A 14,831-nucleotide genomic window follows, 5' to 3' on the forward strand; every position below is an offset into this window, starting at 1 on the left:
TGTTAATGTATGGTGCTGTCACGGTAGAGATAATTGCATAGGTAAGCACCTATGATGTGCTTGGATCAGAGATCAGGACATAGTGGGAAGGCACAAAGACCATAGTGATGACAGCTCTGTCACAGAGGGAAAATTGAGAGGAAGAAGGGTTCCTGCATCTCTAATGGAGACACTTATTGGTTGATATGGGTAGGAAGAAGTGTGCAAGAGGAGGCTAGTTCTTAGGCTTGAGAAAGGTGTTTGATGCATTATATATCAAAAAGGTGCAAAAAAAAAGGGCACAACCCCCTATTTTTTGTCATCATTTGCAGATCACCTGGACACATTTTCTTGTGCCCTATCCATGCTTACGTCTGCTTCACATTTTCTGTAGGTTGCATCTATTGCTCGTTTCAAACTAAAATGATGAAATTCCGTTTTGCTAACCAGAGCCTTCATGCTTTAGGTTACACTAACCTGAGGACGTCTGCATGGCCAAGAGAAAAGGGAAAGCTCTCTGTTCTCATTCTATTTATAGTCAGAAAAGCCTTGTGAAAGTGAACAACAGATTAAGAGTCAACTAGTCAGAACAAGGCCCTGAGAGTCTTATCCATGTAAATTAAACAAATCTTTATGTGCCATTTTACGGTTCCTGCTGCCCAACCAAACTTCACTGATTTGAGACTCAACCATTTTGGGATCAGTGTAAAGGGATTACTGTAGTGGTCCTTAAAGTCTCCCCTTCCCAAGATTTAGTCATACAGTGGGTCTGTACCAAGAATAGAAAATAGCTATGATAACTATTTAAGTGTTATCAAATGTTGACATGTTAATGTTAACCACTGTTGGCACTAATGACACTTTTACTAAACAGAGTAGGACTATTCAGAATTTACTGAGTAGAACTGGTCAAAATGTTTCAAACAATTGGTCTCATCGAAAATCACCATTTTCTGAGAAAATATTTTTGGTTAAAGATTGTCGACATTTTCTAAACGTTCAATTTTTGTGAAAAAATGATTTTTTATTTTTTTAATGAATCAAAATGTGATCAACAATGTTATCAAAGTGATTTTATAGACATTTAATTTTTAATAAAAAATATTCAAAAGCCAGTTTGATGAAATAAATATTCTTTAAAACTGAAAAACACAGTTGTGAAACATTTTTTCGATTCCTTCCACATGAAAACAATTTAAAACTGATTTTTTTTTTTTTTTGGCAAAACCAGTTTTTCATTGTTGACCATCCCCGTTTTTTGGACCATCTCTGATCTAAGGCTAGATCCTCCTCTGGTGCAAGTCAGCATCTCCACTGGCTTCAGTGGCAGTGTACTGATTTACAGCCATTGAGAATCTCAACATCATATTTGATCACATTTGTAATAAATCCGTGTTTATTATTTTTTCTTCCATTAGCTCTGTGAGATCTAAGCTAGAGTGAGCTAGATGTTATACACAGAACTCCGTCATGCCACTTTTGCAGTCACTTCTCACAGAAGGGCTGTGCTCGTTAAGGCAGTTTTAAAAGGATGCTGCAGTGTTTCACTGAGGCATTTAAGATGTTCCCAAATGTAATTACTTAAACTGACATCGCTTAAGAGTTACAAGCCTCACCCCGTGAGGGACATGATTCCCTAAGTACTATCCAGTTCTTTTCTGATTAGCTTCTTGAGGATAGGGTGAGCTGTCCTGTTGGAGTTCTTAATGCGCACATCACTGACAGGTCAAAATGGTGCATTCCCCAGCCCATTCCTAACTCTCTGTGAAACACATATATTCATAAAGAGTTCAAGGCCAGAAGGGACCATTGTGATATTGTAGTCTGACCTCTTGTTTAACACAGGTCATGAAACTAACCCACATTTTCCCTAAAGCAGATCTTTCAGAAAAATATCCAATCTTGATTTAAAAATGGTCAGTGATGGAGAATCCCCCACAACCCTTGGTAAGTTGTTCTAACAATTAATTACCCTCCCAGTTAAAAACATGTCTTATTTCCAGTCTGAAAGTGTCTAGCTTCCACTTCCAGATTGCAACATGAGCCCTTACCCAGGGCTCCGGGTAAGCTTGGACATCTCCCTCTGAAGCTTACACCACCATGTGTTTCCTTATGTTTTAAGCTGCGCTACCTAGAGTAAAGCTAGCAGGGGTATAGATGCCTTCGTGAGCAGCAATCACACCTCCGACTTTGGCATAGGGATAACCTCAATCTGATAGCCTGCAAGTTTACGGATATTTACTTTCAACCTCATCTTGCCCCCACCCTCAGTTCAACTGCAATTTCTGTATTATCTTTCACTGAACACAGAGATACCATTTCATTACGGCCATTCCTAGCAGCTGGCTTTGTCTGGCCTAAACATCTGCCAGCTTTTCTCCAAACTCCTAGTTGAAATAATTCCCCAACCATGCTCATTTTCTGTGCCAGCAGTCTAGTTCCACTTTGATTAAAGGGGAGTCCACCCCTTCTTTATAGGCTCTGCCTTTCCCCAGTTTTCCCCCTGTGATTGGTATGCTTAAAGTCCTCTTCTTTGTACTCTCTTCTCATCCACATGTGAAGAGACTGCTTAACTAACCCTGCATGTTGAACTGAACTAATTGCAGAGAAAGCTACAGTAGAGATTCTGGACTTTGGCCATTTTTCTAGTAAACTAAGCTAAGTTTCCTTAAATCATTGATACCAATATGAAACACAAGCACTGGTTCCTCATCAACACTCACTAAAAGTTTGCCTTACGAGATACACCCCCTTTTTAGAGCTGACAACAAATAAATCATTCAACAAATTCATTCACTTAAAAAAATCAGTTTTCCAAGATTTATTTCCCAATGTATTTATAATTACTGTGTGTGTGTGTGGGGGGGGGGGGGAAATAAGCTAGCCCCAAAGGTCTAGGCTTTTCTGCTTGGCCTGGGCCTGCCCAGCGGCTAACAGGCCCACGAGCCTAAACCAAGCTAAGTGTTGTGCTCCCTGCCAGTGGCGGTCAGAGGTTATGACACAGGGAGGGAAGGGGGGCTGGAAAGGAGGAGGGTGAAAAGCCCCAGCAACAAGAATAATTTGCAATATGTGCCTACTGCTTTTGAAATATAATAACCACTTGTGTGAAGCAATCATCTAAAATGAGTAACCATGCCTCCCCCTACCCCATTTGTATGACTACCCCCATTGAGTAACTGTACCCTGTAAGGAGCAATTGTGTAATAAGCACCCCATAAAAGGCAAAGTTGTAACAGCATTGGAAACCACCAAAAAGCCCTTCACTCAAATTGCACCCATCCTAGGCAAGGTTAGGGTTACCATATTTCAACACTGAAAAAAGAGGACACTCCACGGGGGCCTGGCCCTGCCCCAACTCTGCCCCTTCCCCACCCCCCAGCCCCGCCCCAACTCCGCCCCAGCCCCGCCCCTTCCCCAACTCTGGCCCCTCCTCTGAGCACCCTGCATTCCCCCTCCTCCCTCCCGCTCTGATCTTGGTTGGGGGTTGCTAAGTGCTTCCCTGCTCCCCACTCACCCTGCAGCCTCTCCGCCCCTGCAGCCTCTGTGACCCCTGCTCCCCACTCACCCTGCAGCCCCTGCACCTCCCGCCCCTGCAGCCTCTGCGCCCTCGGCCTGCCCTGCCCCTGCACCTCCCTGCAGCCTCTGTGAGCCCTGCTCCTCACTCGCCCTACAGCCCCTGCACCCCTCCGCCCCTGCAGCCTCTGTGACCCCTGCTCCCCACTCGCCCTGCAGCCCCTGCACACCCCGCCCCTGCAGCCTCTGCGCCCCCTGCCTGCCCTGCCCCTGCACCCCCTGCCGCCTCTGTGACCCCTGCTCCTCACTCGCCCTGCAGCCCCTGCACTCCCCCGCCCCTGCAGCCTCTGTGAGCCCTGTTCCCCACTCGCCCTACAGCTTCTGAGCCCCCCGCCCCTGCAGCCTCTGCGCCCCCCGCCTGCCCTTCCCCTGTGCCCCCCTGCAGCCTCTGTGAGCCCTGCTCCCCACTCGCCCTACAGCCCCTGCACCCCCCAGCCTACCCTGCCCCTGCGGTCCCCTGCACCTGCAGCCTCTGTGACCCTTGCTCCCCACTCGCCCTGCAACCCCTGCAGCCTCTATGCCCCCGCCTGCCCTGCCCCTGCTCCCCCGCTCCCCCGGCAGCCTCTGCCTGCTGAGGGCTTCAGACGCTCAGCAGCGCGGGTCCCTGCAGCCCCGGCCGCAGCTTCCTTTCTGCCGCCGAGCACATTCCCCGGCCTGTCTGTCCCCGCCGGAAACAGCTCCCGTGGCGCCGGGTTCCAAGCTGCGCGGGGCAACAGGGCCACAGGAAGGGTCCCCCAGTGGCCGGGGGGTCCCCGCCCGCAAGGGAAGACCAAGCCCCCCGTTCCCCGCCTGAGCATTGTAGCTGGGGCAGCTGGGCTGCGCTACGGACCCGGGGGATTGTGCTGGGCAGATCCTGGCTTATGCTGCCTCCCTATTTCCCCGGACATGTCCGGCTCTTTGGAAATTCCCCCTGGACGGGGATTTGAGCACCAAAAAGCCGGACATGTCCGGGGAAATCCGGACGTATGGTAACCCTAGGTAAGGTTGCAAAAGAATGCTAAAAGGTACCAAAAGACCCTAACTCTCTTATTCCTAATAAGGTCACTATTACTCAAGTATATGTCATTTTAATTCCTAATATGGTTATTATTACTTAACTGTGTGTAATTTGTTTGCGGTTTTAAGCTTTAAAAATCTCCGCGCGCTTTGTATCGGGGGAGCAGTTCCTAATGGCTGCTACCCCCAACGCGTTGGTGTGTATTCAATAAACGGGCCTCAGGGTTGAGTCTCTGAACTAAAATCAATGCGTGGGTGACTTTTTCCACAACATTACTTTAGGAACTGATCACATACAGTTCATTGCAAATATTCAGTAGTTAATATTGAAAATACAAGCTGCATAGATTACTTCTAATTGGTCACATATCACATGGTATTGCTGTTCTCTGATTGCATGAGTGATTTTACTAAAATCAGGCAGAAGCAATTCAGAATCACTTTATGGTGTTGTAGCAGATAAAGGGATTAAGGAAATCTAGAGAACATTAAACCTTGCTTTTAATGGAATCTACAGGTATTACCAAACAGTGGCTGGATGAGATGGCAATTGATACATGGCAAATGTGCATGCATGCAAAATGCTAGTTGAGTTTGGTGTGGTGAGATCCTTTCTGGCTCATTTAATTGCCTCTGTGCTTTCTGATCCTTCGAATAAAGGACTTTATAGAAAAAATAAACTGGTTTCAGAGTAGCAGCCGTGTTAGTCTGTATCCGCAAAAAGAACAGGAGTACTTGTGGCACCTTAGAGACTAACAAATTTATTTGAGCATAAGCTTTCGTGGGCTAAAACCCACTTCATCGGATGCATAGAATGGAACTATTCAATTCAATTGAATCTATTTCCCCATGTTATAATATCCTCACACCTTCTATGGGTCATCTCGATTATCACTTCAAAGGTTTTTTTGTCTCTCCTGCTGATGATAGCCCATCTCAATTGATTGGCCTCTTACAGTTGGTATGGCTACTTCCACCTTTTCATGTTCTCTGTATGTATAAATATCTTCTTTCTGTGTGTTCCATTCTGTGTACCCGATGAAGTGGGTTTTAGCCCACGAAAGCTTAGGCTCAAATAAATTTGTAAGTCTCTAAGGTGCCACAAGTACTCCTGTTCTTTTAAAAAAATAAACTGTATCACAAGATGGAAGTTGGGTCTGATGATTGGAGCAGTCAACTGGGCATCAAAATCCTGGGTTCTATTTCCAGTTCTGCCATTAACTCCAGCAGTGGCCTTGGGTAAGTAAATTCTCCTTAATTCTTAACCCTACCACAAAAGGGTGCTGTTAAGTACTCTTACTAAAGTGCTTTGAGATCCCAGGATGAAGATTCAGGATGATTATTTTACCCAGTTCCATCCAGTTTACCATCAGGCCCAAAAGATTTGCTCTATCTTTACTTGGTGTATGCAATCCGGTCAAGGCAAACAACAGTGTTCTGATCAACAATGTTCAAGGCATGAAGACCTCCGGGAAGCTGAGTCATTTTGCAGTCCTCAACAATGCGTGCCATGGTTTTGGCTGCCCACATTGAGAGAGCGGACTGTCTCTAAAATACCACCGAAATTCTGCCGCAGCACAAGTTCCGTGTCTGACACAAAACCAACTGAGAAGGCTCCATTGCCTTTGTGGTAAATCAAACCCAGGTTGATGCTGAGTGTGCTCTGAGAAAAGATAATTATTTGTCACTTTCTCTGCAGACCATGAAGCTCCCCATGTGTCCTCTACTATAAATCCCTCACCTGGTAAACTTATCCACAATGGGTGCTGTGAGGGCAGACGATCTTGTGGTGGATTAAAGAAGTCTTTAGTTAATGGCAGATGTGGCATATCACACAATTTCATCACGAGATTTGCTCTCATAAGCTCAGAATGACGGGTATTTGATTAAACATCCTTCTAAGCAACAACAAATAAAGCAATATGCATCAGGAAGGTTCCTTCTCTCCTAGCTTTAACAGCAGAAGGATTTAATGCAGGCATTAAATTATGGGAATGATTGTACTATAAGAGTGAGGGTAACAATTGTCATGTTAAATGCCCAAAACTGAAATCTCCACACCTGAAAACTGGCTTTGACAGCTCTGCTGTTGACGGACTAATACAGACTCTGCTGTGATATGCCTGGATGACAGATGGCTTATTGTCCCTTTTTAAAATACATATTTATTGATCTGATAAGGAATATGTTATTTCCACAGACAGCTGAAAATTAATCTAACCGAATTGTCATCTTAATAGCCAATCACAAGGGATCTTTTTATTACCCTGAGGGATAGAGTGACTAGATGACTCGATTTTATAGGGACATTCCCGATATTTGGGGCTTTTTCTTATATAGGCGCTTCTTCTCCCCTCCGCCCCCACCGCCCTCACCACACACACACACACCAATACTGTGTCCCGATTTTTCATACTTGCTATCTGATCACCCTTCCCAGGGATCACACAATTTCCCTAGAATTCAAACCAATTCTCTGGCAAGGGGAGGTCACTTCAACCAATTCTGTTTGGTCCCTGCCCCACTGAGGTTTGGGTCAGGGCTGTGTGCCAGTCTCTTGGCTGCAAAGTTACTGCACCCCACACTAGACCCAGGATCACGTGTGGGTCTCCTTGACAGACAGGATGAAAGAACAAGGAATGCCTAACCTGCTCCTGACAGGAGCAGTGCTGGGGGGTGAAGGCAAAGGAGGAGCTGGAAGAGGAGAAAAGGAGAATGGAAAGACGATCTGAGAACCACTCAAGCAGGATATAGGATTGTCATGATAAAGCAAAGCACTTGTGCCTTGCTCTTGGGAGCCCTGAAATGTAGCTGCTCAGAGATTGAGACAGAGGGAGGGATGTGGAGGTGAGTTGGGGGAACACATGCGTTTCAAAGCCGTTCAGGCCTGACAAAGGCAGGCCTGAAAAGTGTGGAATCTGTCCCCTACTTGCTCCAGCTTGGAACACCAGGAACAAATTCCAGAGCAGAAAATCCATTGTGGTATTGAAGAGAGAAAGAAAGATAAGGAAAACGAAGAACTGAATTATTGTTTGTTTGCTTGTTTTTTTGAAGACACAAAAGAAAAGGCCCTACATGCACATTCTGCGGACATCTGTGCTGAAGGGGAGTGCAGATAAGATGTTTACAACAGTCTCAGCAGACAGGAAGACAATTCATATTCACAAAGGGGGAAAGATGCTATGAGGGAAGCTTATGCCAGAAAGAGTAGACTTGATATGACTATTGAACACATCTATGGCTGAGTCAAAAACCTCCTATCAAAATTTTCATGGCAGAGTGGTGGATAATAAAATTGTAAATGAAGCATGGCCCAGCTTGTCTTCTCCCCCTGGCACCAACAGAGGGAGGTAAAAAGCGTTATCCCTCAAGCCCATTGTTGGAGATACACAGAGATGTGTGTGTGTGTGTGTGTGTGTGTGTGTGTGTGTGTGTGTGTGTGTGTGTGTGTGTACACACATGCCTATTGGTATGTCTATTAATGAATGGACATTAGACCTGGGCAAAAAACGGAGAAACAAATTAGGAATATTTTCTTTACATGTTTCCCTTTTTTACTCTAAAATTTGAAAGGTAATAAAAGCACAAAGAAAATTGACCAGCTACATAGCTATCCTGGTACAGTATTTTAAATTCTGAAATGTCATCAGAACATTGTAATTTGATAAATTTTGACCAGATATAATTAATATACAGTTATATTAATATGTAAAAACTTTGTTGTGAAACAGTTAAAGTTACCTCCCCACACACACGATGTTACAAAACCATATACAATAAAAAAATTATTTAACAGAACATATCTTTGGCAGCCCACAGCCATGTTACCATTTGCACAAGTACTGAACACCTGACATCATACTTCACCCGCTCTTCACACTACTTGTTCCTATCACTATTATGAGCTTGCTACATAGCAGTGGTATGACCTGTCCCTCAAAAATACACACACACATTTTTCTACAGCAAGCTATCTTGATGAACCGGTAAAATGCGAAAAATACAGAAACAGCAAGTTAGAAAAAGAAACCCAATTCTTTGGTGGCGGCTGAAAAGAAGGAGATGAGAAAACACGATAAAGAAAAACGAAAGAGAGTCCTTTGACTTTTGATTTATCTCCAGAAATTCTTCTTCAAGTGTGTCAAGAGACTTGTGTGTTTGTGTAATGGATTCCTTTGCTGTTTCTAGTCTAACTGCTGACCCTTTGCAATCTTGTCTGAGCGCAGTCTATTGCTTCCTGTAATAACAGATGACTTCTCGAAGCACTCCCTCTGCGCTTTAGCACCACAATCTCTATCAGGCCAGCCTTATCCAAGTATGCTTAACTGGTTTACTTACAGTTATGGCAGGTTGCTCCCATGTAACCCATTTCGCTACAATCACAGTAAAAGGTGGTCCAGGACTGGGAGCATTTTCCTCCATGTTCACAGTAGTTGGGCAAACATCTAATTGGAGATGTTAAAAAAGCCAATTAATTTTAAGCATTTCAGCATTGATAGTACAGGCAAGGAAGTGTCCCGTCCCCCTGACACACACACACACACACACACACACACACACACAGAGAGAAAGCTTTCTGGGACTGCATCACTTCACACAATGGCTGAAATACTTATTTCTTCCTCTGATCTATGATCCACTTGAAACAATAACATTCAAAACCAATACCCTGTGCCACACATAATACATTCAAAGAGAAGCCCTTACTGATAACAAAATACCCAGCTTGTTTTCTGTCCCTAAGAAACCAAAATGCCACTTTCATTCTGATCTCAGATAAGGAGAACAAATACCAGGTGAAAAAGCTATAGAAGATTTTTTTTTTTTTCCAAAAGAGAAGGCTTTCCTCCCCCGTCCCCTGCCTTTCTCCTTTGGTCTAATGTGGTTTGCAGCTATACAAATTAAGCTGCACTTCAACTGTGGAAGCACAAACAATACATAAGCCTCAAAGTAAAGGGAAAAAAATGTGTTTATGAATTGTGTAATCTCTGCCCATCTCTTCATTTTAGTTCGTGTTCCTCCAAAGCATTATTGCCAAGCGATTATTAAAAGAAGAAAGAGGTATAACAGTATGCAGCAAGGGAATTGAATAGAAGTAAAAACTGTGGGAGGCAAACCCAATCTAAAGAGAAGTAAGAAATTCTGATCTCCATTACACCGGTGTAAAACCAGAGTCACTTTGTTGACTTGGAGGGAGATACACCAGTGCAACCGAAAGCAGAGCTTGCCCCAATGTTTTTATTTCCTACCGTATATTGGATAATCTCCTTGATGCTGTATGTTTATTTTTTTGAGTCAGTAACCTGTTCATACACAGTGATTCAGTTAGACCTGGTCTACACTGGGGGGGGGGGGTGTCGATCTAAGTTACGCAACTTCAGCTACGTGAATAACGTAGCTGAAGTTGACGTACTTAGATTGACTCACCGTGGTGTCTTCACCACAGTGAGTCGACTGCTGCCGCTCCCCCGTTGACTGCCTGCGCCTCTCGCCGAGCTGGAGTACAGGAGTCGACGGGAGAGCGCTCGGGGGTCAATTTATTGTGTCTAGACTAGACGCGATAAATCGACCCCCGCTGGATCGATCGCTGCCTGCCGATCCGGCCGGTAGCGAAGACATACCCTGTGAAGTAGATGGGAAAGAAAGACAATCCATCCACTCTACATGCACTAAAACTGCATTATCTGTTCCCATGCTGTGATCGCCCAGCCCTTTGCTCTTTCCCACAGGACAGATCCTCAGCTGGTGTAAATCAGCGATGAAGTCAATGGAGCTACACTGATTTATACCAGCTGTAGCCCTGGGCAGGAGGGAGCATGCTCAGCTGCTCCGTGGGGATGGCACGTGCCAGTTTTTTTTTCCTGTGGTTCGCGTCATCGTTTACTAACAATCCCACCAGGTTATTTAACTGAGCCCAGCTTGCTTCCTCTAGGGCTCTGACGAACAAATCACTCTTTATATTCATACTTCGACAAGGGTGTCACTAAGCATAAAAGTACCAGATGCAAAACGCTTGTGTAACCCACACACCTTCTGGGTGTGGGGTTCTGTCCCATCTAGTGGCACTGAGACCACGTAGCGAGAGAGATAAAATGATTCTGCTCTAAAGGCTTAGCTAACAGCCAGTGGGCTTTTAGCTCACATGGTAGAGGCTCATTCACTAAACTCCAGAAGCCCCAGGTTCGATCCCGCCAGCCGACAACTGGGGTCTGTCGGCGTTACACTTCCAGAACACATGAAGCGGTTGTCTCTACAATTGCTCCACCTTGTACGTTTACATCAATCCTACTTGAGTTCAAGGCCCATCTAGATCCGGATTCTCATGCTGATCCAAACACCGAGAGCCTGAACAGCATCTTTTAGGGAACAGGGAAGAAAAAAAAACAAAAACTGTGTTCTAGGTCCAACGCAGTTTCTGCAAAACCACCACCACGTTGGCACACAAGGGTGCCACCTTACAATGAAGAGGGCAATGTGAATTTTGAGTTGCACTAGAGTGAAACATGAAAGGGAAGAATGAACAGGCAAGTCTAAGCTGAAGCTAATCTCTCCTCGTACAGAAGTTGTTCCATACCCCTAATCATTTTTGTTGCCCTTCTCTGTACCTTTTCCAATTCTAATACATCTTTTTTTGAGATGGGGCGATGAGAACTGCACGCGGCATCCAAAGTGTGGACACACCATGGATTTATGTCGTGGCATCGGTCTTATTATCTATCCCTTTCCGAATAGTTTAGAGCAACCCCATGACTGCTCCAACTCACGGCAAGGCTACAGCTAGCAAAGAGCAGCCTGCAAGATCCAGGAACTGCAACCCTCTCCCTGACACCTCCAGCCCTGTGTTTGGATGCAGGGGAGAATCTGATCCAGAGAGTCTCTTGTCTGAGATAATATGTCCTATGGAAAGTTTCTGATGGCCAAATTAAAAGCGACCCGTAGTCATTTTTAATAATAATGAGATGCACTTCCCTGCTGCGTGTGCTAATGGCGGTGGTGAAAATATTAGAGGTCGGGTATGACAGGCTGTGGAAGTGGGCAATGTTGCTATCCTCCACAGAAACCTCTCTGCAAGATGACTCCAAAGATGACTCCATGCTGTTGCAGGGAGCAGGGAAAGGATGGAACAGTGAGGACAGCTGCTTTCTGTGACAATTCCCCTAACCTCTGTGAAGGACACTGTTGACATTCATTTACCTGCTGCCCCACTCTGTAAGTCGGAATGCCCCACCCCTGAAAGCATATTCAGGGGTAGCAACCAGTGTTTATTGACAGTGGGATTCCTGCAGGAGTTGCCCTGCCAACGGGCTATAGGGGAAGTGGAGAACTAGGAGTCAGAGAAGAGGCACAAGACCTCTGGGTCGCTGGCCATGAACCTCAACAGAGATCCATACACATCTCAAGGTTCCACTGGCGATAGCGTCCAGACTCCTGCCTCTTATGGGAGACAGGAACCCTGGATGCCCCAAAGGAAGAATAAAGAGGAAACATTTTCAAAGTGGCTGAGTTAGTCCCACTGACTTTCCCCATGGACTCAGGCGCTGTTGAAAATTTTACCCAAATGCCATAAATCCAGCCTCTTGCTGTCCTGTCCCCTTCACATATGTACCCTGTGTAGTGGCTGACAGAGCCCATCAGTGTCATTTGGCATTTGTACAACGCCATTTCGCAGAAAGATCCCAAGGCACTGTACAAATGCCTCCCAGCACCCACGAGAAGCAAGCATTCCTATCCTTATTTACAGACAGGCAAGCTTAGACATGGAGAGATGCAGTGACTTTCTCAAGGTCACCTGCATCTTCAGGAACGGAACACAGGACTCTCGAATGTCTATTCCCCTTCTTTAACGTCTTTTCTGTAAATTCCTTAAATCAACAACAGTTCAATTGAAAAATATATCTGCACCCTCCCCACTTCATCCTAGAAAGGCAGGGTCGTCTAATGGATAAGACATTTCAAATCTCTGGCCAGCTTCATGGGGCAGAATTTGTCTCAGTTCTTATGTCCTCTGGGGCCCTGGGACAACCCCTAATACAAGCTAGAGCAGCCATTAGGCTACCTTAAGTTTCACTCTTGCCTCAGTGGATCACATTGGGCTTGCAAAGGTGCAGATTTGTCCACCTTAGCCATGCTTCCTCCCTCTGGCGACACACGCCTTCCCCTTCTTAGCCCCTGCACCAGAATGCTCCTTGTATCCCCTGCTTCTGTGGAGGCTTGTACATCTCAATTATGTCACCTGTAAGAAGGTGATAGTAATACCTACCTCAAAGGGGTGTTGGAAAGAATACTTACTGCTTGTGCAGCACTTAAAAGATGTGAAGTGCTAAGCACAGTACTATGTTAGCATCGTTATCATCACTTACAGAATTGTATCATTAACTGATGAACACATTTTCTGCCCATTTAAGTTACCTCTTATTAATTAACCCCATGCAATAAAGTTAATTACTAGTAATTTGAGGTTTCCCAAAGGTCCATGTCTGATGCTTAGCCACATATATTCTAACAGAACAGCTTTCCTTTAAATGCTTTAGAAGACAAATGGAAATGAAAACTGACCTTCAGCTTTCTAAAGACACATTTTTCTTCCCCCAATAATGCTCAAAATGCAAGTCGCATTGTCTGTATAGGCTTTAATGCTGTTAATAAATTCAAAATTAGACTGTTTGCATTCTTTAGTCTATTTGCTTTAATTAGCACCAGCTGCATCGATCTCGTTTTTGGTCAGATAACTAACTCTTCTAAAAGCTTCTGAAACCAATTTCTGTACAACTCCATGCTAAGAATTACCATAATCCCATTCTAGTCCAGCAGTTGTGTGTTCATTAGAAGTTTAATTTATCCTAATTGCCATCGAAGCCAACATTAGGAAATAGCCATGATGAAAATTAATCAAGGGACGGATAAATTATTGGATGTCTAATTCCACAAATGTCCCAGATTCCTGGGTCCAATTACATTATCTTTTTGTATTACAAGACTGCCTACTTATCATTATTTGTATTGCGGTAGTGTCTAGATGCTTCAACTGAGATCACAGCCCCATTATGCTAGGCCCTGTACATAAACATAGTAACAGACAGTCTCTGCCCCCAAGAGTTTGCAATCCAAATAGACAAAGGAAAGGTTATCCCCATTTTTACAGATGATGAGAAACTAAGAAACTTGCCCATGATTTCACGAGGAGTCTGTGGCAAAGACAGGACTCTAACTCTGGTTCCCTGAGTCCTATGGTGAGACTTTCACCATAACCACAGGATCATGGCATCACATGGCAATTGATGTTGACAATGTTGTGCCAGTCAGGCGTAATTTCCTTCTTTGGAAGAAGCCTCCGAATTTAAAGGAAAATCAAGCTGGAATATACAGTCATTGGAGGAATAGCCTGAACAAGAGAAATAGCAATCTATGGGTAAAACACCCTGCTCTAAAATGCACGTGTGGGGTTCCCTCTGACTTCAAAGGGAGACCTGCACACACATGAGAGGGCAGAATTTGGCCCCTTTGATGGGAATGATCAAAGAATAATGACGATAAAATGACTTGAATGGAAAGACTGAAGAAGATCCATGTGTTTGATGTTGCATTTGGCATGAAATGAATCTGCTGCTTTCACTGAGCTCCTCATGGGCTCTGGGTGATATCCCACAGTCAGTACAAGACATCACACATGCACCAGTCACTGTCCCGTCTCCCCCCCCCCCCCCCAGTTGTAGGGGGAAATAGAAAAAAGGAGCAATCCAGTACTAAAGTTCCACAGATTCTCTCTACTTTGAGGCACTTAAATAAGTGCCTAAACTAATCCTACAAATGCAATAAAACATCCCAAGGCAAGAATCATGTAGAAAGGAATGTGAAAATATCCAAATCAAGGTATTTCTAAAATTAAATCTATGCTCATTCTTTCTCCCTAAATACATAGACTCATAGAAATGTAGGAACCTCAAGAGGTCATCTACTCCATCTCCCTGCGCTGAGGCAACGTTAAGTATATCTAGACCATCCCTGACAGATGTTTGTCTAACCTCTTCTTAAAACTTCCAGTGACAGGGATTCCACAACCTTCCTAGGTAACATGAGAGAGTGAGTACAGATATCATTTTAAAAAAATACATAACAATATTAGCACGCACACACAAATAAAACAATTTAATATTAATTATTATATATTCTGAGCCACATCCTCATACATGGATGTGATTCTGTTGAAGTGAACTATGGGGGAGGGGGGGAGGAGGGAGAGTTCAGTGGTTTGAGCATTGGCCTGCTAAACCCAGGTTTATGAG

General features: G+C 44.5%; 1 protein-coding gene across 6 annotated transcripts in view; it reads right to left on the reverse strand.

Moving 5' to 3' along the window:
* The window catches only part of CNTNAP5 (contactin associated protein family member 5), a 413,059-nt gene that overhangs the window by 146,455 nt on the left and 251,773 nt on the right, over positions 1-14,831 (reverse strand). For all 6 annotated transcript variants that reach the window (XM_005279758.5, XM_042843050.2, XM_008167765.4 and 3 more), the window contains one exon: positions 8,887-8,993. In XM_005279758.5, coding sequence (XP_005279815.2) covers positions 8,887-8,993 — 107 coding nt within the window. The remainder of the gene's footprint in view (positions 1-8,886; positions 8,994-14,831) is intronic.

The sequence above is a fragment of the Chrysemys picta genome, chromosome 11, assembly GCF_011386835.1.
Source record: "Chrysemys picta bellii isolate R12L10 chromosome 11, ASM1138683v2, whole genome shotgun sequence".
Classification (NCBI taxonomy): Eukaryota; Metazoa; Chordata; order Testudines; family Emydidae; genus Chrysemys; species Chrysemys picta.